Source organism: Atheta coriaria, unplaced genomic scaffold (assembly GCF_025399875.1).
Source record: "Atheta coriaria isolate IRGN ID8LTWV9N9 unplaced genomic scaffold, Caltech_Dcor_3.1 hic_scaffold_5_pilon, whole genome shotgun sequence".
Lineage (NCBI taxonomy): Eukaryota > Metazoa > Arthropoda > Insecta > Coleoptera > Staphylinidae > Dalotia > Dalotia coriaria.
Window position 1 is genome coordinate 8,618,371 of NW_027045447.1, and position 26,641 is coordinate 8,645,011.

Consider the following 26,641-nt stretch of genomic DNA (forward strand, 5'->3'; position numbering starts at 1 on the left):
TAGAGGCAGCACATTACTAGTTACCGCCAAAACTTTATCAGCCTTCTCAACTTTCTGCGTTCCTAATATTCGATCTTTATTTTGTCGACTCTGAGAGGCAAAATGACACAAAATTTGGACTCGAAACAGTCGAAACTCAGGTTTTGGTATTCGGATCGCAGAAAGTGTAAGGAGGCTGATATAGTTTTGGCGGTAACTAATGGCGGGTAAAATTAATGTTTAAAATTCATTTATCAGCAAGTGCAGCTTCTGTATAATTGGGCTTTTTAAATTCTGTTTTCGAATTTTGTAAGCTAAACTTCTATATCGACTATTTAGGTAATTATTTTCCTAACATTGACGTTTAGGCCCTATTTGCAATTTTAATTAAAAAACTGTTTTTTACATGCCAGTAGTAGAGCGAGAGCCAGTGACGGCCAGACTTTCGTCATTTTAGGAAAGATGAAATTTTGTCTATGTGTGTCTTCAATACAGGTAAGAACGATTCCCAATTATGAAACCTGGATCGTGGTTCCTTTGGCAGTTAACAGCCAACAAAGATGTACAAATGATGACCTATGTTTCGTTATTTTAGCAAACTCCATTTTTACATATTTTGTTCGTAACATTATTACAACATGCACTGCTCATTGCCAGACACCTGGTATGGTTCCAACCCTAGCCAGACACCCCTAAACTACGAGTATAATATTTTTGAACTTTTTTACTTTCGTTATATTAAGAAAGCTGAATTTGATACACATTATGCAGAGAGCTATGAAACTGTGTTTTCTTTCACGCCAGACAGTTTGGTCGGTTCTATCATCCTGCCAGACGCATTGAAATTGTATAAAAGTTGCAAAAGTTACATTGTTTAAACATAAAATTTTCAGAGAATAGTATTTTTAATTTAACAAATATTTAATAATAATCATCACTGTCGTCGTTATCTTGGCTATTCGTTCCTTTCAATCTCCTTTAGTTTACGAGATATTAGCAATTGAAATAAAACGCAAAAATTGAAAAATTGCACTTTTGAGCTCTTTCAGTCGCGGTATCGAGAACAATGATGAAAATTAATAAAGATTTGTTAAAATAAAATTACTATTATGTGAAAATTTCATGTTTAAACAATTTAACTTTTTCAACTCTTATACACTTTCAATGCGTCTGGCAGGATGACAGAACCGACCAAACTGTCTGGCGTCAAAGAAAACACAGTTTCATAGCTCTCTGCCTAATGTGTATCAAATTCAGCTTTCTTAATATAACGAAAGTAAAAAAGTTCAAAAATATTATACTCGTAGTTTAGGGGTGTCTGGCTAGGGTTGGAACCATACCAGGTGTCTGGCAATGAGCAGTGCATGTTGTAATAATGTTACGAACAAAATATGTAAAAATGGAGTTTGCTAAAATAATGAAACATAGGTCATCATTTGTACATCTTTGTTGGCTGTTAACTGCCAAAGGAACCACGATCCAGGTTTAATAATTGGGGATCGTTTTTACCTGTGTTAGAGAAACACATGGACAAAATTTCATCTTTCCTAAAATGACGAAAGTCTGGCCGTCACGGGCTCTTAGTCTATAGGGCCTTAATCTATAAGTGTGTTACTGGTTTCCGATTCAGAATTTAATCTACTTTCAGAATCCGAAAACAGAATTTAAAAATTCCAATTATTACAGAACCTGCATTTGCTGAAAAAAGATTTCGTCATAAAAAAGGCAAAACATTTTTCTTTTTTATATCGAATGTTGTTTTCATTAAAATTGCAAATAGGGCCTAAACGGTTACTATAAACCAAAAAAGTTACTAAAATAATCGATGTAGAATTAAATTATCAATCATAATCCGAAAACAGAATTTAAAAATTCCAACTTTTAATTTTCAACATAAAAAAGAGAAATCTTTTGCCTTTTTTATAACAAAATCTTTTCTTTAAAAATTTTTTGTGCCATTTTTGTGGTTTTTGAATAATGATGCCATCTTGTCCAGAATTCTTCAAGGATCAAGAATATGTAATTATTTTTATTCTAGCCCTTTTAGTTGTCGAGATAATTACCATTTAATCTTCATAAATTAGGCTATCTCGACAACCAAAAGGGCTAGAATAAAAATAACTACATATTCTTGATCCTAGAAGAATTCTAGACAAGATGACATATTTTTCTCAAAATGAAGAAATGGGCACAAAAAATTTTTAATGAAAAGTTTTTGTTATAAAAAAGGCAAAAGATTTCTCTTTTTTATGTTGAAAATTAAAAGTTGGAATTTTGATATTTTGTTAGAGGCTGCTGATATATAATTTAATTCTACATCGATTATTTTAGTAAAGTTTTTTGCTAGCATTAACCGTTTAGGCCCTATTTGCAATTATAATAAAATACGTGTATCCCGTCAGAGTAGTTTAATTTATGAAGATTAAATGGTAATTATCTCGACAACTAGAAGGGCTAGAAAAAAACTACATATTCTTGATCCATGAAGAATTCTGGACAAGATGGCATCATTATTGAAAAACCACAAAAATGGCACAAAAAATTTTGTCGAGAAATTCCAGTAAAATTATACACAAAATTCTTTTGAATATTAGGATCGCAGAATGTGCAGTAGGCTGAATCTCCAGCAATCTTGAATAGCGGCGTAGTTTAGTTACTCGTGGATAGATGACACTAGTGATACCGTTTTTAAATTAATATTGATACAAAATAAAATTGATTTTGACCAATTTTCCATATCTAGCAGTGACATTTCCATTAAAGTTTAAGGGATTTATGAATTAATTAAAGGAGTAACGATGTTGCGAGCTATGTTCCCCGTTTGGAACAAATAAAACAATAAAAATTTATAGTTAAAAATATAAAACAACAATTTTATTGAAACATGAAGAATCACAAACTCAATTTCTCAATATATACACCATTTTTAACAAAACATGCATGAAAACAGGATAATAATATGCAATTATATAATGCTCTTTTTATATCTTTTAACAAAAAACATAAAAATGATATCAATATCAGCTTCAAAATGTTGTAAATTCATTCAATCGTATTTGGAATCATCATCAACACCGCCAATCCAATCTTCAATTTCTTGGACACTATAAAACAGAATGAATAACAGAATAGTAAAATATAACATATTATAAATTGCCAAAATATAACATACCTTTTTGGAATTTTAGTCCAGTTGACACATCCATCTTCAGTAAACAAAACATCATCCTCAATACGCACTCCACCAGTACCACGGAACCTCTCCAGTTGGTCCTTATTGATAAAGTTGTCCATCTCAGGATTAGCCAATGCTTCATTCAACAACTGGAAAATGTTTATGTAAATGAATTATACATATACATAAATTAAATTAATTATTCTTACAGGATCCATAAAGACTTCCATTTAAGGCAACGTACGAAGATAGCGGTAGAAGTGACTCCCATTCAAGGCACCGTACGAAGGTAGCGATAGAAGTTACACCCATTTATGGCACCGTAGAAGGGTAGCGTTATCGTTTACGTTAATGAAGAACTCATCGGACTCCATGGTACGGAGAATACTGTAAAAAAACAAAAGTTAAAACAACTTGCATAAGTATGCATACAAAACACAAAAAGTATCACCACTTACACAATAATGTACATTAAACGCGGCAATAGTAAATAACAGCATGCGGCAAATGGCAACAGCGTGAAAGGATTACAAGGACAAACAAGGAAAATCTTCTAATGCTCAATTTATTCAAAAATTAAACGCAATAGAAAAAACAGATTAAAAATTCTTAAACTAGGGCAAATTTTCCGTAAAATAAGATAATTAAATTGAAACTTTAAGAGATAAAATTTTAATTCATTAGAAAAAATGAGCAAGGGGTGGGAGACACACAACTTTTAATATAACTCGGGTTACGGAATTTTCACACAATAAGTTTCAACACAGGAAGATACAGAATTAAATTCTGCATCTGGGAAAAATAGTCCAAACTGATTCTAGCATCGCGTTCACATGTTATACTAAAAATACTACCATTCCTAGCGCAACGAGTACTAGTGCGTATGCACACAACTTTCAATATAACTCGCGTTATGCAATTTTCTTGCAATAAATTTCAATACAGAGAAATACAAAATTAAATTCTGCATCTGGGAAAATTATTCCGAGCATATTGTGATACAGCGTTCGCGTGTTATATCAAAAAAACTACAATTCCAAGCGCAACGAGTACTACGGCGCAAACATGCAACTTTCAACATAACTCGCGTTACGGAACTTTCCTGCATTAAGTTTCCATACACGGAGATACAGAATTAAATTCTGTATCTGGAAAAATTATTCCAGACTTATTGTGACACCGCTTTCGAGTGTTATATCAAAAAAACTACAATTCCAAGCGCAACGAGTACTAGTGGGTATACACAGAACTTTCAACGTAACTCGCGTTACAGAATTTTTTCGCAATAAATTTCAATACAGGAAGATACAAAATTAAATTCTGCATCTGTAAAAATTATTCCGAGCTTATTGTGACACCGCGTTCGCGTGTTATATTAAAAAAACTACAAATTCAATACAGGGAGAAAAATATAATTGAATTATAAACTTACCAGTGTACAGCTTATCGGATTGCCAGGCACAACGAATTCTGTAACTAAAAGAAAACATTAATTAAAACAAATATATTTCATACATTTGAATTATGTAATTAACAATCAACACAAAATAAACAATCTGTGCTGATGAAACAATACTTACACGAGTCTTGTAATATACATAACAAACGCGATCAAAAATCACAAATAAATAATCGATTGATTACTGAGTATAACACAAATTTTGAATACTATCGCGAATATCTCGTAAACTAAAAGAGATAATTAGGATCCGATCGCTGATACTTTTTTTCGACGATTTTTGATAATTAATATCTCTTAAACTAGAAGCCGCAACCAACGAATTGCTGATTATGAAAGATTAGAAAATTCTGTAGCAGAGAAAAATATAAAATAATTATATTTCCTACAGTAAAAGGTCAAAAAACGGCACTGAAAGTACTAAAAAGTGACATTTTTCTATTTTTGCCCATTTTATTCAATCGCGAATATCTCCTAAACTAAAAGAGATAATTAAGATCTGATCGCAGCGTCTTAATCTACGGACTATTATCTATAAGATAGGCTATTTAAAATGGAAATCTGAGAGATAAAATTTTAATTCTTAAGAAAAAATTGCCAAGGGGGGGTGCTTGATACTTTTTTTCGACGATTTTTGATCATTAATATCTCTTAAACTAGAAGCCATAGCAACCAACGAATCGCTTATTATGAAAGATTAGAAAATTCTCTATCAGATAAAAATATAAAATAATTATATTTCCTAGGGTAAAAGGACTAAAAACGGCACTAAAAGTACTAAAAAGTGACATTTTTCAATTTTTGCCCACTTTATTCAATCGCGAATATCTCCTAAACTAAAAGAGATAATTAAGATCTGATCGCAGCGTCTTAATCTACAGACTATTCTCTATAAGATAGGCTAGTTAAAACGGAAATCTGAGAGATGAAATTTTAATTCTTAAGAAAAAATTGCCAAGGGGGGGTGCTTGACACTTTATTTCGACGATTTTTGATAATTAATATCTCTTAAACTAGAAGCCATAGCAACCAACGAATTGCTGATTATGAAAGATTAGAAAATTCTCTACCAGATAAAAATATAAAATAATTATATTTCCTACAGTAAAAAGTCAAAAAACGGCACTAAAAGTACTAAAAGTGACATTTTTCAATTTTTGCCCATTTTATTCAATCGCGAATATCTCCTAAACTAAAAGAGATAATTAAGATCTGATCGCAGCGTCTTAATCTACAGACTATTCTCTATAAGATAAGCTAGTTAAAACGGAAATCTGAGAGATGAAATTTTAATTCTTAAGAAAAAATTGCCAAGGGGGGGTGCTTGATACTTTTTTTCGACGATTTTTGATAATTAATATCTCTTAAACTAGAAGCCATAGCAACCAACGAATTGCTGATTATGAAAGATTAGAAAATTCTCTACCAGATAAAAATATAAAATAATTATATTTCCTACAGTAAAAAGTCAAAAAACGGCACTAAAAGTACTAAAAAGTGACATTTTTCAATTTTTGCCCATTTTATTCAATCGCGAATATCTCCTAAACTAAAAGAGATAATTAAGATCTGATCGCAGCGTCTTAATCTACAGACTATTCTCTATAAGATAAGCTAGTTAAAACGGAAATCTGAGAGATGAAATTTTAATTCTTAAGAAAAAATTGCCAAGGGGGGGTGCTTGATACTTTTTTTCGACGATTTTTGATAATTAATATCTCTTAAACTAGAAGCCATAGCCACCAACGAATTGCAGATTATGAAAGATTAGAAAATTCTCTATCAGATAAAAATATAAAATAATTATATTTCCTACAGTAAAAGGTCAAAAAACGGCACTGAAAGTACTAAAAAGTGACATTTTTCTATTTTTGCCCATTTTATTCAATCGCGAATATCTCCTAAACTAAAAGAGATAATTAAGATCTGATCGCAGCGTCTTAATCTACGGACTATTATCTATAAGATAGGCTATTTAAAATGGAAATCTGAGAGATAAAATTTTAATTCTTAAGAAAAAATTGCCAAGGGGGGGTGCTTGACACTTTTTGTCAACGATTTTTGATAATTAATATCTCTTAAACTAGAAGCCATAGCAACCAACGAATTGCTGATTATGAAAGATTAAGAAATTCTCTATCAGATAAAAATATAAAATAATTATATTTCCTACAGTAAAAGGTCAAAAAACGGCACTAAAAGTACTAAAAAGTGACATTTTTCAATTTTCGCCCATTTTATTCAATCGCGAATATCTCCTAAACTAAAAGAGATAATTAAGATCTGATCGCAGCGCCTTAATCTACAGACTATTCTCTATAAGATAGGCTAGTTAAAACGGAAATCTGAGAGATGAAATTTTAATTCTTAAGAAAAAATTGCCAAGGGGGGGTGCTTGATACTTTTTTTCGACGATTTTTGATAATTAATATCTCTTAAACTAGAAGCCATAGTAACCAACGAATTGCTGATTATGAAAGATTAGGAAATTCTCTATCAGATAAAAATATAAAATAATTATATTTCCTACAGTAAAAGGACAAAAAACGGCACTAAAAGTACTAAAAAGTGACATTTTTCAATTTTTGCCCATTTTATTCAATCGCGAATATCTCCTAAACTAAAAGAGATAATTAAGATCTGATCGCAGCGTCTTAATCTACGGACTATTATCTATAAGATAGGCTAGTTAAAACGGAAATCTGAGAGATAAAATTTTAATTCTTAAGAAAAAATTGCCAAGGGGGGGTGCTTGACACTTTTTGTCAACGATTTTTGATAATTAATATCTCTTAAACTAGAAGCCATAGCAACCAACGAATTGCTGATTATGAAAGATTAAGAAATTCTCTATGAGATAAAAATATAAAATAATTATATTTCCTACAGTAAAAGGTCAAAAAACGGCACTAAAAGTACTAAAAAGTGACATTTTTCAATTTTTGCCCATTTTATTCAATCGCGAATATCTCCTAAACTAAAAGAGATAATTAAGATCTGATCGCAGCGCCTTAATCTACAGACTATTCTCTATAAGATAGGCTAGTTAAAACGGAAATCTGAGAGATGAAATTTTAATTCTTAAGAAAAAATTGCCAAGGGGGGGTGCTTGATACTTTTTTTCGACGATTTTTGATAATTAATATCTCTTAAACTAGAAGCCATAGCAACCAACGAATTGCTGATTATGAAAGATTAAAAAATTCTCTATCAGATAAAAATATAAAATAATTATATTTCCTACAGTAAAAGGTCAAAAAACGGCACTAAAAGTACTAAAAAGTGACATTTTTCAATTTTTGCCCATTTTATTCAATCGCGAATATCTCCTAAACTAAAAGAGATAATTAAGATCTGATCGCAGCGTCTTAATCTACGGACTATTATCTATAAGATAGGCTAGTTAAAACGGAAATCTGAGAGATAAAATTTTAATTCTTAAGAAAAAATTGCCAAGGGGGGGTGCTTGACACTTTTTGTCAACGATTTTTGATAATTAATATCTCTTAAACTAGAAGGCATAGCAACCAACGAATTGCTGATTATGAAAGATTAAGAAATTCTCTATCATATAAAAATATAAAATAATTATATTTCCTACAGTAAAAGGTCAAAAAACGGCACTAAAAGTACTAAAAAGTGACATTTTTCAATTTTTGCCCATTTTATTCAATCGCGAATATCTCCTAAACTAAAAGAGATAATTAAGATCTGATCGCAGCGCCTTAATCTACAGACTATTCTCTATAAGATAGGCTAGTTAAAACGGAAATCTGAGAGATGAAATTTTAATTCTTAAGAAAAAATTGCCAAGGGGGTGCTTGATACTTTTTTTCGACGATTTTTGATAATTAATATCTCTTAAACTAGAAGCCATAGCAACCAACGAATTGCTGATTATGAAAGATTAGGAAATTCTCTATCAGATAAAAATATAAAATAATTATATTTCCTACAGTAAAAGGTCAAAAAACGGCATTGAAAGTACTAAAAAGTGACATTTTTCTATTTTTGCCCATTTTATTCAATCGCGAATATCTCCTAAACTAAAAGAGATAATTAGGATCTGATCGCAGCGTCTTAATCTACGGACTATTATCTATAAGATAGGCTATTTAAAGTGGAAATCTGAGAGATAAAATTTTAATTCTTAAGAAAAAATTGCCAAGGGCTGGTGCTTGATAATTTTTATCGACGATTTCGATAATTAATATCTCTTCAACTAAAAGCGATAACAACCAACAAATTGCTGATTATGAAAGATTGGAAAATTCTCTATCAGATAAAAATATTAAATTATTATATTTCCAACGGTAAAAGGTCAAAAAACGCCACTAAATGGACTAAGAAGTGACATTTTTCAATTCGGTGCCCTAAATAAAAGTCACTTCTACTGCTACCCTAGTAGGACTTGAACCTACTATTGCTGGGTAGAACTGGAATCAACTAGCGCCCATGATTTCTGGGGGCGACAATATCGTATCGTTATAATTAACTTTAAATAAATATAATTGAATAATAAACTTACCAGCGTAGCGTCAATGAGAACCCCCGACAAAACATATACCACAGTAAAGAAAATAAAGATGAGTTGGGATACTATGTAAGATTGATACGTAGAGGAACAAAATTTGCACACGGCTGACCTAGCAATAAGAAGCTGCCGACAAGCACTACACCCAATCCTGCGTCGGCACACACTACTAACAATTGTTAAGATCGCGGCCGAATGTATAAAAGGTACACTGTTTAAACGGAATCAAAAAACACACAGGACCCCATACACGTCGTTACGACTAAATTTGATCGTTTGTCTAATTTGTGGAATAAGATGCTGAATAATCCCACGAGCACGGAGAAACGTCTAAACGGCAACCGGTACGAAACTAACTGCAGTCCACCGACGAAACAAACCTGTCCAGCATGCACGCGACGCGACGGATTGTGATAAGATAAAGAAAGATGTTCCTATTGGCGGCACGCGACCTCGGTGTGTATCTTGGTGTATAAGAGCGTATTTGTTGTGAAAATAACGCAGCCAGATATAATATATACCTGATCTGGTTTAAAACATGCCAAGCCAATTAATAAATTGCTCAATATCATTAACCACTTTACCTAAAATGACAATAACATGTATCTTACCAAAAATAAATTAGTTTACAAGATACAGAGATTAATCTAAAGGTTACATTTATTCAACACATTAGTTGAAAATGCAGAAATATAAAAGTATATTTTTAAAGTGATTTTTAGATCAATGAGCACACTAACCCCATAACGATTTATATAAATACTCCTAATACTGTACCTAATTATTTTCTAATTCTTTTTCTATTATATTATTTATGTCAACATAGATTTGAAAGCCAAATACATATATAAATACCTCTAAGTATTACCTACTATCAATTTACCGACATGATACCACCGCTTGAAACATCTTCAAGTAGGTACATTATATGGCGGCATACCTTCAACATTTCCCCTAAAAATAGCCGATTTAATAAAAAATTAATTTACTTTGACCTGAATGTCTTACGCTGGTCCATAATTGCAAGCGTATAGTTTAGTATATGGGTTTTTTGGTTTTTGGGGGTTATAAAAGAATACATAGTCGCAACCAATGGCAGTTGTATTTTGAGCCACCACCTACAAGTGTGCAAGTGTTTTAAAATGTATCATTTTGTTAATAAGTCTTAAAATAACACACCTGTGTATAATGACCAGTTTTACTAGTGGGCGGTTTCGGATATTTATATAATTTTTGTTCGTCAAACCACTTCTTAATAGCAGTTTCCCAGTTGGTCTTCTTGCACTTTTTACTACTTCGTTCTATATACAAATTTTGACCAACAAATGCCCACCGCTCTAAAATGTGATATAATTATTTTGTTTATCTTATTAATTCACATATTTTTTACTGACTGTCTTTAACTATAACATGTTCCATTTTACAAGTCTGAGTAACATTCCTTGCAATCCGTCCCAGATTTGCATCGTAATACATTTTCTCCATTTTAGTTGACCGTGGCTGACCGGGTACTTTTCCTTCTTCAATCATTCGCCGATATTTATTATGTACATCGACAATCGTTCGTTTGTCAGCCTGGGATGTTCCCATTGCTAGTAATTGAAAGCCACTTAAGGTTATCACTTTAATTGAATGTGGATTAATTACCGTAAATTTTTTCTCCATTAGGACATTTTATTTTACAAACTTTTCCCGCAAAGGAACCGATGATAATCAAAGGTAATAAGATAATCGTTAGCTTCATACCCAGGAAACGTTTATTCAACAACTCTGGGTTTTTCTTTAATAAAATTCAATTTAAAAAACTTGGTGTTTTATAAACTTTTATTTCCAAAAATATGCTTTTAATTGTTACGCATCGAACAACACAATAAAAATGCATAAATCCACAAATCATAAAACGTGCTAAAAGACAATGATGTTATTAAGTAAACAATTTTAAATCTACGATGACCACGTGTATATTATGCACAGTATACCAGGATTCAATAAAAAAAGTTATTATATATAAAATTTTATCAATCAAAGAAAAACAAATTTTTAATTTCACGGTAGCGCTCTGATCGCATGGGCAATTAAATTTTATAAACAAAGAACACCTGCGTGGGTTGTATTTTTAATATCTTTATAACTTTTACAACAGTTGTCATATTTAACATGGAGGTAATCCGAGACAACGCCTACGTGAAGTTAAGCGCTTCGGACATGCCTTTCCACCATTTTGTGGCTCACGTTTAATCATACGGAAACGTTCAGCGTAAGCAAGACCACATGATTGAGAACATAATCCATAAGGGGACCATTCGGACATCATACAGTCCACTGATTCTAAGTTGTGACCTTGTACCGCAGATGATGATAGAACAGCAGGATTTGCAAAAGAATTAAAATCTTGGGAAGGTGGTGGCATTCCCTTGAGGATATTCCTAACTACACCACAAACATTGTCGCATTCAGCAACAGTTAAGAAATTGTTCTTGTTGCCTCTGCAACCTCCGTACACAAAAGGTACACACATCATTTTACTGGATTCAAAATAATATCGATTGAAGTGACCAGTGCACGGACCTTGGACACTTTCCTCCATGCAAACCTCTTTAGCTGTTTGCATATCAAATCGGCAATCATCAGCTTCTACACAAGGACGTTGCTGTATCATTTCAACGCGAGAACTGCATTTTTCTTGTAGGCTTGGTTCAACTAAAAGTAATCTAGAGCGCATTTTTACTCCTTTGCCACAGGATGCGCTGCATGGGCTCCAATCACTCCATTGGGTGACTGGGCACATTGGATCAGATGCTTCGGATTGCGAACATGGTGGGCCCATACATTTTTCACGCTCCTCTGCGAATATTTATCATTTATATTATTAACCCTAAGAATTGAATGGATTTTCTAACCTGTAGCAACAGTTGGACACTTTTTCCGACCCATGCGATCAATGAACTTTCTAGAACGTGTTTTGAAACCTATTCCACAAGTTTCCGAACATTCTGACCATTCAGTAAACTCTGTAGTTGCACATAACTTGTCATCAAAATCAAACTTTTCTTCTGATGATTCTTGATTTTCACCTCTATGGAAAATATATTAAAGTAAATCAAGCAAATATTGTTTTCTGGTAATACCCTTCACATTCTGCGACAGCAGCAACACACATCTCTTTTGAGATCAACTGACGATTGCATTCAAACATGGCGGCTTTCTGAGGCATTCTGTATTCGCGTGAGCGCATCTTCAAACCTTTTCCGCAAGTGACAGAACACTCACTCCAAGTTGAATACTCAGTAACAGCACACTCAGCTATAATTTAACCCGTAAATTATTAATAATTAAAAGTTTAAATATAGGTTTATGTACCTCTAGTGGTATCCTCAGTATTTTCACTTATATCCAGTTGTGCATTCAAAAAGTTTTCATCACAGGACTTTGGCACTAACTTATCTCTCTTAAAATAAAACCGTGCCATTGGTTGCATTGTGTCAGAGTTCATATTATAAAATGGTGCCCTAGGGTCTTCCGGATATTTAGTTGTAATACGATACATTTTTTCTCTTGGTAAAGTTTCCGCGTTAGGTGACTAAAATTTATAATTTTAACTCATAAACCAATATTTATAAAAGTATTATTTTGAAATACCATGTATGTCAGGCCACTGTCCGTACCAGCATCATAAGGATACAGATCCACTTTCAAATTTTCTATCCAAGAACAATTCTTTAAACATAAATTTAATCCATCAACGCCTACAACCCAATCTGGAGAAGGTCCAAACATGGAAGCTAAAGACACCAAATGATGTCTCCTATCAACTTTGAACGTTGTAGAAGTATTAGTATTAACTTTAGGATACCAAAGACCTGCTGCTTTTACAATGGTCCTTAAATATTTGCTCTTTGCTCGGAGCTCAGATTCCATCAATCGAATAGATCCCCATTCGGCCAAGCTTCTGAAACCTTCAGAAGCATACTGGCCCTCTCCCCAAAAACTAAAGTTGCGTTCATGCGACGCACCAATGACATCAGAGAAATGTGTTAGCCACAGTGTAAATGGAAAATCTTTTGGATGAGTCACATTTGACCAGATTCCTTCAAATATCAACTGAAAGTATTCATCAACATAACATTCTGTTTTGACAAAAAAATTTGGGAAAACCTATTTAAATATCTTACACTGTATTTTGCTTCATCGCACGCACAGCAGTCATTTTCATCATATTTAACATCACTATCTGTAAACTCACAAAGAGTTTTGCTCAACCTCTCATCATCGGCGTACCAATGCGTGGAATCTTGGAAGATCATTGCTCTGAAAGTGACACATCCGGAACCCGGAGGGGGAGCAGTCCACATAAAGAATACTTCTGTTTTATTTAAGTCATTTGATTCTGATAGCGTGTTTACACAATCCTCATTGAATTTCGTAAGTGAGTCAGCAAACAACTGAAAACTGCCAACTTTTTGTGGAGAGATATTACCCGGGTCGTCAGCACTTTCTACATTAATAGTGAATCTTTTAAAATGTTGAAGTTTATCAAAACTCCGTGATCCCATCAAATACACTAAAATAATTAGTCAATTTTATAGCATTTCAAGAATTAGTAATTAAATATTGTTGATATTTACTGGTATATACTTTTCCGGGATTATATTTATCTTTGTTGTCGTTGACTTTAATTTGGAAGCCATTGTCTCCGGGAATTTTGTTAACTCTTGATTGATAAATACTTGGAGCACGTGGACATGGCTGCACCTCACGTGGAATTACCACAGCGATCGCAAGGATAAACCAAGCGTAACGCAACATCTTTTAAAACACCCGCAACGTTTGCTCCAACAGAATGAAACTATCTGAGCTCGTTTGAAAGTAAATCTGTTTGTAAGTGGCGAGTTCTTAGCTAACAGTTCAGAGAATTATGTTATCGTGCATTCATTCAGTTATCAACAAAGGTTAAAAAGGTCATGATTACTGGTGCCACTGTAGAGACGTTGAAATATTTTTTATCGGGATGTAAATAATTAATAACTGGATATAATTTGTTTTGATTTCAATAAACATAACAAAAAATTGATAGTTTATTCATTTAAAATTCTATTTAAATCATATAATTAGGTTATTTATTCACTATTTCATCTAACTAAGTTTTTAAAGCGATTGATATTGCAGGAAGCGGTGGGAACTTTCAATATAGTACGATTGTACTTTGGGTTGCCTATAGAAGAAGTCTAAAATAATTTTCCAGACGAAAATAGCGCAAAGTTTTAAAAGTACACATCAAATAAGCACGTTTATATGTAAATATGTTGACAATTAATTATTTAAATCAATTATGAGCAATATTTAACACAATATAAAATAATTATGCAGCAACAATTTTAATTCTGCATTTCTGTGATTCATATTTGCATGAATAGAGAGCAATAGCGCGTAAGTATAATGCAAATGAAAATCGACTTTCCCCCGTGGCTCATTGTGTTCAACCCCCGTGAAACAAGGTGTTTCGTGCACTATGTGCACCGGTGAAAACCCGCATGGAAATGTGCCATTGCGTTCGTTCAGGCAAAATATCGATTATACAAATTTGCTCTTGGTAAACATTTCACCGAAAACACGACTTTTCCCTGCGTTGTCAGAGGTTCAGTGCAAAGTGCACGTCGTATTCTTACCTAGCCACTAGTTAGTTAAAGTTTTCTTGTCCTTCAAGGCACATTTAGTGCTATTATTTGAATGGAAAGACAACAAGCGCGCAATGGCCGTCCCACCGTCGGAAGCATCGGGAAATACTGACGACGACTGGAAAATCTTCGAAGTGTTAAACCAACCAGTCAACATCGAGGTAAGATTAAAAGCAAAAAGAATATTTTTATACAGCCTCTAAACATTAAAAAGTTAAAGTAAACTTAAACTTTGTAAATGAAGCGTGGAAATTAATGAATCGTAGATTTCACATTTAGATAAATAACACCGCAGACACGAAATGACATTGAAATGCAAATAAAACCAAAATGATAAATGATAAGTTAGAAAAGTTTGATCGTTGAGGGTTCAGAAAAGCGCGGAAATGTATCATGCATGAGGAGGGCGCGGAAAGCCGGGAAATGACTAAAATTAGAAAAGAAGTACGTTTGCAGAAACCTATTTATGACTTGCGGTTTCACCCACCTACAAATGGACCAATAAAAGTTTTATTTTTTTGCTATGGTAACGAGCTTACGAATTGTTAGACTAAAGTATTGATTTCAAATTATCAGATCGCGTTGTCAAACAAAGAGTACTCGCAGGTACTAAAACAAAGCTTTAACATTATCCACAAGTCAATCTTGTAAGCAGACAAAACAATGCACACAACTGTCATGGCAGCACAATTTCACAATTTCAGTCTCGCCACCTGATAATAATGCGCAAGTTGAAGGAACTCGCTGGAAAACAAAAGCGTCAACACAACTTTCACACAACGTAACCATTCAATTTTCATACATAAATAAAGCATTACGCTACACATTTCATTCAGTAATATTATTTTAACACGACCACAGGACTAAAATTGTAATAATTGAAGTCTGTCTGTTGTTACTGAATGAACAACGTTCACGAATGTTATATCTACAAATCGCGCTTCTGCACACTTGCAATTTGATGCATTGTGCAATAGTTGTTTGCTGTCCTGTTGGGTCGCCTGCACATGTAATGAATGTTGTATGCCGAGGACTATTCGCATTCGAAACAAACGAGCCAACCAGCCAAACGACCGAAAACGTCAACCGCACGCCCGGCATTTTGTTTACGTGCCAGGACAGTGAACATAGACAAACTGCGCAGGACATTACCAAGTGAAATTGCATAAATTACACGTTTAAGCAAATGCTAAACTAGATATCAACACGTCAAACATTACATTTGTATATTCAATTCGTCCTCGAACACTTTAAAACCAATTTAATCACATTTTCCAATATTTTCATTTGGCTAAAAGGATTTTCTGTCAATATCGTCAAATATAACATGCAGTTTAGTCAGGGGACGGTTTCATTCAGTGCAGAACACGGATAACATGATACAACATGATACGAAATCGACCTAATTACAGGCATCGACATGCACAATCCAATCCAAAGCCACCAAACGCTAAAAATATCCCACAATCACGCGAATTCTACCTCAACTTGATTTTCTCCATCAGATGGAAACAGGTGACGTCGACGTGACAACGTCCCTTCGCGCTGAAGTGGCCGCGCTGCAATTCAAACGCGATCGTCTCTCTGAAGAACTTAACGATTCAAAAACACAAATGAGAATAAGAGAACAGCGATGTATCGACTTGCAAGCCGAAGCGGACAATCTGCGGGAACAAGCAGCAAGGCAACACGCCGTTATCGCGTCGTTCAAACAAAGAATAACCGAATTAGAAGAACGCGAACGAAGCAACTATGCCACCCAAGGGAGGAACGAGATTGCCATGCAAAGTTTACATCGAGATGCAAGATACGCCGAGGAAAGAGTCAAAGAATTAGAGAAAAAGTTAAGGACTACCGAGAATCAACTATGTAGTGAAGAACAAAAGAAAGAAAATGCACGTCAGGGGTTAAATGATCTTGTAAGACGTTTGGCGGTTGCCCTAGGGGTGGATTTTTGTGATGCTAGCCATGTTTCCACAGAGAGTTTAATACACAAAGCGGCAGAATTAGTTCAGGTAAGATTAACTCACCATAAACCACATTATCTTTCAGTTTTGAAATTATTTCAATAGGAAACAAGTCGGTTAAGAACAAGAACATCTACAACTAGTGATAATTTAGCATCATTAGAAATTGAACTACGATCGGTAAAAGATACCCTTGAACGATGTTTAGTAGATAAAGATGCATTGCAACGTCAATCCGCATCACAACTTGTTGAAATTGAACATTTACGCCAAGAGAAAGAATCAACCGAGATGCAATTACGAGTTTCAGAAAGAGAACTTTTAGATTGCAAGGATAAACTTAATTCTTCAACTAGAACTTTAGGAAATATTACAGGAAATGTTGCTGCGCAGGATTCAGAAATAATTCATCTTAAAGGTATTAAAATTAGTTTAAATCAAAATAATTTAATGAAAAATAATTGTGTTTGTTTAAAGAGGAATTAAAGGGTCGTGATGATAGAGTTGCTCGTCTTCAACATGATTATCGTCATATGTTGGAATCCTTATCGATTTTATTAAGTTCACCGTCGCGGTTTATCGAAGGACTTGAAACATGCATCAAAGATAGAATCAGAGAGTTAATCGCGGATAGTAAAGAAAAATCAGCTGTAATTTTACCAATTTTATGCTTAAAATAACTTAAGTTAACATAAATAATTTTAGCAAATTGAATCTTTAAGAGACAAATTAACTCATGAGTCCCAAGCACTGACCAGACAACTCTCCCTGTGTGATCAAGCAACAACTAAATTACGTCTACTGGAAGAAGAGAAAGTTTTGTTGGAGTCAAGGATCCACAAAACCGATGTGGAAATAAACGCATGTGAAGCCTCTCGAGAAGGACTTAAGCGTGATAAAAACACCGTAAAACTCCTTAAATGTTGCTCAAAATGGTATATGGTTTAATTTATGTTTGTTGGTTTGTAGTTTATGACGTTTTTGGAGCGACTAGCGAGAGCAATGAACATGGATGAAATTTCACACGACATTGGCGTTGAATTGCACACAGAATCTCTACTTTTGAGAGCGGAACAATTAGCGCGCTCTGAAGGTGACAAACTGGTTGATAAGGTAAAGTTATTGTTTGCATAATTGTTGGTAAGGTGTGTCTAGTAATTGTTGTTTTGTTTTGCATGCAGCTGCTTTGCTGCAGTGGTTATCATGGTAACTTGCCGCGTCTTTGTCGTCAGCGTTCATTTCACGATTTGCGCGACGTAAGATTAAAAATTAAAAAATAAAGTTTGATGTTTAAATTTTGTTTTAAATTAATTAATTAATTTTATATAGTATAGTATTGTTCCTATTTGTGTTGTAGACTGCGTTAGTTTACCAACTTCAAAGGAAAGTCCGAACTCTTCGAGAACAAATCTCAAGAAAAGAGCTGCATTTAGATTTGTTAAGAAGAAAATTATCTTTGCAAGAAGATAACGCTAAGACAAAATGTATACTGCAAACGGAACGTGATGAGGCTAATTGCCGCACTAAAAAGTTATCGAAACAAGCGGATCGTCTCCAATTACAACTTTCTGATGCGAAAGCACAAATTCGGGATTTAAATGCACAGTTAGCTGAAGCAGCTGATTATAAAGTATGCATTAAACTTATAATTAATTTTAAATGGTTATAAAATTTATTATTTTGCAGATTACTGCATTAGAGCGTGGAAGAAAAATAGAAGAACTACAAAAACGTCTAATTGAATCCGAATCTCTGCGAACTCGTTACAATCGTAAGGTAACTCTACTCAAAGACCAAGTCCGAACCACAGGTGATACCATCGATCAAGAACGTCACCTGAGCGACCAATCAATACAATTGTTACGCGATGAACTCGCCCGTCTCAAAGAGCAGTACTGCGAGGTGAATCGCCGCGAAGCCCAACTCATCAACTTCCGCGCATCTGTTGCGAAAATCCTCGGCATTGTCCTCCCACTGCCCGATTACGAAGTGATCAATAGACTCCAGAAGCTTGTAGATGCACATCATGACTTTACGCTGGTTTCGAGGCGATATGACGACCCAGTGTTGCGGTTGACAGCGCGAAGTCCCACTGGTGGTAGTAGGTGTACTCGCACACCGGATCGAAGCCGATACGACGATTCCGGTTATACAGATCCGGTGGACATCGACGATATCGATGATGAACTGTTTGCGAAACGTCAGAGTCGAACCGGACTTTAAACGCGCCACGAAAACAAAACAGTTATAATGCACAGCAGTGAAAAGAAATGGAAACTACGTTGTTGGATGAACAGTTGAATTGACCACGAGTCGATCAATCGATCAGTGCATAAAAAACCGGCTTGGTTACATTAAAACCGTTACGAAGCACATGCCAACAAGCGACTAAATGCAGTTTCAGGAGCAAACGACGCAACAAGTCGCACTCAACTGCCAACATGATACTCACATTTATCGATTCATCCACATTTAAATTACTTGTAATAATCATAGACCTATCAAACATCAATCAATTCCGAGCACTTTGATTCATCAAAAATTATTGTCTACTAAATGTGTTCATTAGATACTGTTGAAATAAATATGAATGATAGCTGAAACGTGCGTTCAATTCCATGAAATTCAAGTCAACCAAAAACAGAATACAATGCAATGTAATCGGTGGAAGTGTAGGTGACGCAAATTGAACTGATATGGAGTAGCAGAATACAATACAATAAAATTCTCGAAAGGACAATGCAATTGCACTGTGTGACGATACCGAACATGGAAACTAGAAATACACTTGAAACATAAAACTACTCATTCATTATAACTCCTTTAACTAGTTTGTAGTAGTTGAAATAATACATAGATGTCACTATCGGTACATAACCTAATCGAAAGTACTACGTGTTAGGTTATGTTCCCTGCATTGTTCATGATTATATATAAAATACCTTGTATGTTAGCGTGTTGTTCATTGTGAGTTGTTAAGCAGATGTATTAGTTCATGTTTGTAGAATGCAAATGAATGGCACTTCCGCACGGAGCATCAATAGAAGGCACACATAGATAAGAAACAATCCGTTACGTGGTGAAACTGTAAGACACATTGCTGACTACCATTCAAAAAAGCATTCAAAGCAAGTTGTCTATAAACATATCGTCTGCGCTCGCTTGTGTCTTCATTCACGTTGTTGTTTTGCTGGTAATGTTACCTGTTCAATAACGGCTTCTAAGAAATTACTTACATTGATATTCATATTAAGCCAAATTAACTCATTTTTATAAATTGATTGCTGAGAGATTCAAGTATATTTAGTAACAGTTGTAACACCACAGATGGTAATACAACGTAATCACACACCTGCTAGATATCGGTAATCAATGAAATATTATAAAGCTGTTCAACTACATTATCCATCAACAAAAATGTGTTGTAAGTGTATGATTCAACGAATTCCACACGTTCTCAAATAGAAATATTTGCCGGAAACTTAAAGCATAAACATATTATGATAGTATTATCATTTCTCGATACAATAACATTTTATAAATAGGAATTCTTCACATTTATTGTTATCAGCGTAGGCGTTTGTATTTGGGTATAGATAAGCATAATATCGACCGCCAAATGTTATTATGGGTAAATATTCTATGGAAAATGGTGGAATGACGCTAAACGTTTAACAACACTTTGTTTCATGCGTTGTTTATTACAAACAAAGCAATAATCATCGATGCAATATGCTGGTACTGCAACTCTGATAGATTCCAATTTCACGCAGACTTGTTTACGGTCTAGTTGAACACGTAAACGATATTATTATCCTTTAATAGCCGATACCCAATAAAATTTATATTACACACATTTTTGCTTTTATGCGTTGTAAGTAAGTCAAGTGAGAATCATTAAAGTAGATAAAAGAAACAAATTAATGTAGTTGAATATCATGCGGGTACTTGATAGTTAAATTAGTCACTAATTTACTCATTCATGAGCAGGCCTCAAATAAAAAACAAATAAAGTAATTTATATGAATGTAAAAAAGTTGGTGCTATGTTTTATCTTCACTTGGAAGATGTCCAAATGGGTTTAAAATGCTTGCGCTGGTTGCTTGGTTAATGATGTAATTTATGAACGTCTTGTAATCTTTTACACACCGCGTCAATAATCAAGTTCAAGTGCGAGCGTCTGAAAACAGCATTTAAAGATTTTAAAAAAACTTGGATTGAGTGGAGTGAGTTGTATGTAGAGTCGCAGTCCAGAAGTTATTTCAGTGACTTAAGTCTGGTTCGAGATGACCCTGAACCTGACTCACTTGCAACTTGCAACTTGCTGCAACCTGCACTTCTGCACACTTCACGCTCAACGCCCTGCTGGACGCACTGAATGCATAAAGATATGGATATAAGGAACCAGTTTCGAAAGTCAAGGAGCAAGCGCTCAGCGGTTCGCACATATTCCGCACCAGACCAAGTTGAACTTGATGCTAAAGTTAAAGCTAGAGTTGCGAACTGTTTTTTTGTTTGTTTTGTTTGGAGATACATATATGCGACTCCGACTGGGAATGAGAATGTTTCGCATAACATTGCAAGTCTAGTTTTCACACGAGAAGATGAGAAGGAGTAGAAAAGAAGCGAGAGTCGAGAATGTGAACGGTGTCTTCAAAGCGACGCAGGTTTAAAGTTTTGCGCGGCGTGCAAAATGCAAAGAGAAGAAATGTGGGTGTGTAATGATCGAGAGTCTACGCGAGTCGGGATAACGTGTGCGGACTATCAATTGTAAATCACTTGATTTAAGATTTAAGGCGATGGAAAAGTCGCAAACGTGAAATTCGAGACGATAAGACGATTTCATTATTTCATCGATACTATCGAGGTGATGAAAGTTTACATTTTCAATAACTGTGAGAACTGAAACTTGGTTATAGACATTTCGATTTTTTGTGTTAAGTTGGTTGCCTACAACACAAAAATTTACAAAAACTCGTTTTAAGATTATTTTTGTTTTTCAATGATTGTAGAAGTTTTCAGTTTATATTATCCTGAGAAAAAGCAGTCATAGTGTCAGGATATAATCTGGTTGCAAGCCAACAGAAATAAAACCCTTCGAGGATGTTTTCTCAGCAAACCAAATTAAAACTAAACCAAATTCAAGCAAAAAAAAAGAAAAGATTTCAATATTTTCTTCAGAACAGAATAAAATGATAAAATCCCGTTTAGAAATTACGAATTTGTGTTAACAGTCCATCTGGATGACTTAATCAGTTATTTCTCTCGGTCTTCGTGTTTCTACTCTTTGTTCAGGCATTCGGGCGTATTTCCCACCGATGATTAATTCCGTTCACCACTCCACATCGCTCAGCCTTCTTATTTTTATTATTTCACTTTGTTTTACGCTAGACATACTTCTTCTGAATATATTACCTTCATATCTGCGAGTGCCTACGATGTTGGAGTAAGGTGATACGTTCGTGCGCATTGTTATGATTGGGCTCGTTTCCGTTTCGTTTCCGAGACCACTCCGAGATTCATTACCCACTTATTTATGATAATTAATGTAATGCAGTCATAGACTATACGCGCAGTAAAATATAACTCCTCGGAAATGGTGCAAATGGAGCAAATCAAAGTCAGCCTATAAATTATACCTAATGCAAAATTTGAACATTTTAATTTAAAGTTATTAACTTAAGTAATATATAATTGTGTTATATGTATTTATAATTATAGGCGATTTCCATCTGTTTTTGTTTTCTTTTCAGTGACACAGATAATTACGATAAGTGGTTTCGTATTTTCCTCTTATTCTGTAATTAGCATTCGAATTTGTGTCACCAGAGGCGCAAACTTGAAAGTTAGACATGAAAACGTTTTAAACGAAAGAACAGACTGTGGCTACAACGCAAAATCATCAACATCAACATAAACATGAAATTTGCATTTTCGCCCATCTTCATATTCCTCATCTTCATCTGCATCTGGATTTTGTTGCTTTTTTATGCGCGCCTTTATCGTTGAGAAAGTACCAGAAACGCAGTTTCATTTTTCATTTGGCTTTGTTTATGAAAGCACATAAAAAATCACTTCAAATTTAATTCCGCAAAAAACACACAACAAGATTTTGAAGTATTTTGACCTAAATTTGAATGAAATAAATGCAACAGGCATCACATGCCAGACGTATAAATTGTGTCTTTAGTTGAGTTGACTTTGGCGTACAACTTTCCTGTCCGATCTGCCCAAAGTTGCAGACGTTGCAAGTCGTTTACAGACGATCATCGACTTTCTCCCGCTGTTGATGTTTGACCCAATGCTGATCCGCGTTGCTCAATTCAATTTCGGATGACTCGGCAAGGTGCGGATTCAATCTCGTCTGCGCACGTATTTCGGCATGGGCAATAACATAAATTGTGCGTGGTGTAAAGTTAGTTTGTCAGAATCACAAGTATAATCAATGTCAATGTCAAAACTAAACTTTCGATTACATTTGAATATTTGTATTTAGTGATTTATTCTGTGGCTACTTCAATGTAAATTCTGTTAATTTACATTTTTTACTTTCGTCGCGGTGAATTTAAATGACATAAATTAATAAATTATACAAAAATAACTTTCGTATCCGACTCTTCAGGATAATATAAAATTTTTTGCACTGCAGATATCAGTATGAAGTCGGTTTAAAGAATATGCTCATCAAAAGTTAATAAAGTTGGCAAACAGGTTTCATAGTCTTGTCTTATCTGTCGCATAACTTTATAAATACTCTAATAAAATGCTTATATGTCTTCTTCTTAACTATATTTTACATTTATGCATTTTTATATACATTCAGGTTATTGAAAATAATTTTTAGACACATTTTACAGTAAAATATTTTGCTATTTTTGTTTTGTTTTTCAAATATATGTAAAATAACAGAAAATAAATTTAATATTTGCAACTCGCCAGGATAAATGTAACTGAAAACCGCGAATGTTCTATATTTATTTAATGAAAATTTAGTGTTGATTTTTTCATTAAAAAAGCACAAAATTCGGAAAACCAACCGCGAGCGTTTTATGGCGAGTTTAATAATTACAAACTAAAATACATTTTATTCTAACTGTGGGGATCTTTACCCAAAGCTTATTTCTGTATTTCAAAACTTTATAACTTTCTTCATCCTTATTGTATACCGTAATTCTTCATCCAAAATTCCCAAATTTCCTAATATCTTTTATTACCTTGAAAAACCTAATCCCCGAGTCGGACGGTTTGGCACGACTCGGATTCCCAGAATCCAATGGTCAGCTTTCCCTCCCTTCAATGTCATACACTTTCTTCTACCAATCCAATCTATTACTTTCTTCCTACTTCCAAATTTCTTGTCACCACCCATCAACCTGAAGGGTTGCTGGTGGGTGACAAGGGTTTAGGAAAGACAGTTCTTCACGTTACTTCAAACACTACAGTTCTTAACTATTCTTCTCTACAATACTTCTTAACTATACTTCTTCAAGACTTCTTAATAAACATTGTTCGTGATAATAAACATCGTGTCTTTACTCACTCATCAATTATAACATTTGCACTCACTCACCGATCCCACATAACTAAAGCGACAATTTCTGGCAGAATATTTAATTTATGGTGTATAGTAAATATATTTCTACTCATATTAAGACAGTTTTTCATGAATCGATAACAATTACAATTTTAATTCAGCGTTTTTTAATTTGCGAAGAAAAAATCAATTTAAAATTTAAAAAACATTGCAATTAAGTTGTTTACCAGCATATTGAAGACTAATAACTGTATATTACTTAATAATTTTACTTAACTCAAAAGTTATATAACATTTAGGTAATAACACAATCTCTGAGTGTGACTGATTGATTAGTTCCTTAATGATGTAATTCATCTAAAATATAAAAAAAGTTTATCAACTATTGTGCGGCATTTAAAGTTTAGTTTACTATTATCTATATCCACCTAATTCCAAAACGTGTAAAAAAATTTCGTAATAAAATTTATACACTCCACACTCTCCAAATTGCACCAAAATCGCCAGAATTGCGATATCGGCCATATTAACCAATTTAGCACTTAATCGTGCAGGCGACGCCTATTATTTATTAATACTCAGCCAATTAAGGCTTAAATAAAATATATCCATGGTATTCCACACTACAGCTATAAACTAATTGACGTGCGCTGGCAACGTGCATAATTATACGTTTTCTGCACGTCGTGTTGTTGGATTTATTGCGTTAATAATGTAACCGACTTAATACACAACCAACAAAACCGACCGACAGGTTTTTTTTGTTAAAGTTTAGTATTCAGATTATATTCCGTTGCACAAATGTACAAACGAACAACAAAATGTATTTCATGCAGGTAACTCGTATGAATGTAATATGATTTATTTTTTCTGCATTTGAACGTGATTATGATTTAATACTCGACTCGTTAACGACGTTTCAAAACTTTTCCATAATATTCACGTGTTATGAAAAGTGAAATATTGTTTACAGCGATTGGCAAATCTTCAAATTTCCAGCTTTTTAGGTCAAAAAATTAAACGTATACGACTTTCAAAGAGTGTTTGTGGTTGTAGTAAGACGTTTATTTGCTATTGATATCTGATAAATGAAGCATGTTTCGAGGTCGGATGTGTGATGCAAATCGAAGGCAATTTATACGATTTTTCACATAACCTCACATCACATCTGGTTTTCAACACGGAAAGCAAGCGCTCAACTATTTCTAGGTAGTATAATAATAATCAAATAATTTTCTAAACTTAGTAAGTAATAAATTTGAAGTTTTTTTTTAATGCCAAGTAGAGAAATAAACTAACCTTGTGCCGGAACCTATTTAAGTTCGAAAAGTTTACTTGGCCTCAAAAAACCATCGACAATTAAATAAATCTCATTGCACAGTTGCATATGTTTTAATATAAAGACCTCGAAAACATTGTTTTACGTGAAAGCCACACCTTTGACAATTAAACATCCTAAAATAATATTATTCTCATGTTTAACGTGCGAAATTTAATAAAGTACTTTGTATATTCCGAAATAAATTACCACGACTACCAGAATTTTGTCTTGGTGAAGACAGAGACAATGACAAGAGTCGCCAGTCCTTGGAGAGACTGGAGACGCGCTCGAGAGGTCAAACGTCAATTCAAATTTCAATTATTCCACAGATATATGCATTATTCGTGTACTGTCGTATCGCGGCAGGATTACGATGACAATGAATAATGTCTTTCCGCCAGTGACAATCTATAGATGATCCATTATCGTAAATTTTCATGAGTGTAACCATTAATGATTTTTCTGATAGTTTAGAATTTAAAATACAGAAAGAGAAATTTTAGACACTTTCATATATTGTATTTTAGCCAATAATGAAATAATTTATTCGATTGCTGAGCAAAATATTCGTTTAAGTGCACGTTTAGTAAGGTAAAAGTTCGAATTCAAATTTTCCCACGTTTTGTGCCGTAAATCAGCAAGACGCGTTGCAATTAAAAACGATTAGAAGTAACGTGAGCAGCAGATACAAGGTCCATCATAATAATAATTACAATTATTACCCAGGCACTAGTAAAACTAGTAAAAGAACAATCACAATCGTAAATAATCGTAAATATTCATTAAAATAAAAACTAGGCATATTAATTTGATTTTTTAAGCTCACTTAATTTTAATTTAAAGTAAAATCGTATTTCAGATAAATAAAATTTTTCAACCAAGAATAGAAGAATACTGTCAATCTTAAGAGATTAAAATTAATTGAAATTAAACATTGCAACACATGTCACAGACTCTCAATACACAAGACGTTGTAGTTACAACAATGGAACAAGAC

The 26,641-nt window shown here is 33.9% G+C and overlaps 4 protein-coding genes across 7 annotated transcripts in view; 1 reads left to right on the top strand and 3 right to left on the bottom strand.

Moving 5' to 3' along the window:
- Positions 1-2,824: 2,824 nt before the first annotated feature.
- LOC135792862 (xaa-Pro dipeptidase-like) overlaps positions 2,825-26,641 on the bottom strand; it is a 58,976-nt gene continuing 35,159 nt past the window's right edge. For 2 of the 3 annotated variants that reach the window (XM_065303638.1, XM_065303639.1), the window contains exons 3-6: positions 4,587-4,630; positions 3,364-3,541; positions 3,152-3,303; positions 2,825-3,083 (exon numbers count right to left, since the gene is read on the bottom strand). In XM_065303638.1, coding sequence (XP_065159710.1) covers positions 3,026-3,083; positions 3,152-3,303; positions 3,364-3,384 — 231 coding nt within the window. In that variant the 5' untranslated portion in view covers positions 3,385-3,541; positions 4,587-4,630 and the 3' untranslated portion in view covers positions 2,825-3,025. Of the gene's footprint in view, positions 3,084-3,151; positions 3,304-3,363; positions 3,542-4,586; positions 4,631-9,141; positions 9,509-26,641 lie in introns of those variants that run through there. The other variant, XM_065303637.1, reaches the window with a different exon arrangement.
- Positions 9,790-10,931, bottom strand: LOC135791955 (venom allergen 3-like). Its single transcript, XM_065302569.1, has 5 exons — positions 10,795-10,931; positions 10,542-10,739; positions 10,327-10,484; positions 10,156-10,265; positions 9,790-10,101 (listed from the first exon to the last, which is right to left on the bottom strand). The coding sequence occupies exons 1-5, from the start codon at positions 10,889-10,891 to the stop codon at positions 10,059-10,061; spliced, it is 606 nt and encodes a 201-aa protein (XP_065158641.1). The 5' UTR covers positions 10,892-10,931; the 3' UTR covers positions 9,790-10,058.
- On the bottom strand, positions 11,248-14,029 carry fat-spondin (extracellular matrix protein f-spondin). Its single transcript, XM_065302568.1, has 7 exons — positions 13,773-14,029; positions 13,320-13,708; positions 12,787-13,248; positions 12,508-12,727; positions 12,276-12,450; positions 12,048-12,223; positions 11,248-11,991 (listed from the first exon to the last, which is right to left on the bottom strand). Exons 1-7 carry the CDS (start codon positions 13,951-13,953, stop codon positions 11,300-11,302), a joined length of 2,295 nt encoding a protein of 764 aa, XP_065158640.1. The 5' UTR covers positions 13,954-14,029; the 3' UTR covers positions 11,248-11,299.
- LOC135791953 (coiled-coil domain-containing protein 170) lies at positions 14,643-19,482 on the top strand. 2 transcript variants are annotated; one of them, XM_065302565.1, is made up of 9 exons: positions 14,643-14,983; positions 16,328-16,837; positions 16,895-17,207; positions 17,267-17,439; positions 17,495-17,695; positions 17,759-17,902; positions 17,971-18,045; positions 18,147-18,419; positions 18,476-19,482. In XM_065302565.1, the coding sequence occupies exons 1-9, from the start codon at positions 14,897-14,899 to the stop codon at positions 19,010-19,012; spliced, it is 2,313 nt and encodes a 770-aa protein (XP_065158637.1). In that variant the 5' UTR covers positions 14,643-14,896; the 3' UTR covers positions 19,013-19,482. The 2 variants fall into 2 exon arrangements, with proteins under 2 accessions (XP_065158637.1, XP_065158638.1); XM_065302566.1 differs by lacking the exon at positions 17,971-18,045 and having other exon boundaries at positions 14,644-14,983.

Coding starts and splice junctions, on each gene's coding strand:
- LOC135791953 (XM_065302565.1), top strand. CDS start 14,897: ATGGCCGTCCCACCGTCGGAAGCATCGGGAAATACTGACGACGACTGG. Junction 17,208..17,266: donor AGAAATAATTCATCTTAAAG/GTATTAAAATTA, acceptor GTTTGTTTAAAG/AGGAATTAAAGGGTCGTGAT. Junction 17,696..17,758: donor TTAAGCGTGATAAAAACACC/GTAAAACTCCTT, acceptor GTTGGTTTGTAG/TTTATGACGTTTTTGGAGCG.
- fat-spondin (XM_065302568.1), bottom strand. CDS start 13,953: ATGTTGCGTTACGCTTGGTTTATCCTTGCGATCGCTGTGGTAATTCCA. Junction 13,709..13,772: donor TCCCGGAAAAGTATATACCA/GTAAATATCAAC, acceptor TAATTATTTTAG/TGTATTTGATGGGATCACGG. Junction 12,451..12,507: donor TACTGAGGATACCACTAGAG/GTACATAAACCT, acceptor GTTAAATTATAG/CTGAGTGTGCTGTTACTGAG.
- LOC135791955 (XM_065302569.1), bottom strand. CDS start 10,891: ATGAAGCTAACGATTATCTTATTACCTTTGATTATCATCGGTTCCTTT. Junction 10,266..10,326: donor AAACTGGTCATTATACACAG/GTGTGTTATTTT, acceptor GCACACTTGTAG/GTGGTGGCTCAAAATACAAC. Junction 10,102..10,155: donor GCTTGCAATTATGGACCAGC/GTAAGACATTCA, acceptor GGCTATTTTTAG/GGGAAATGTTGAAGGTATGC.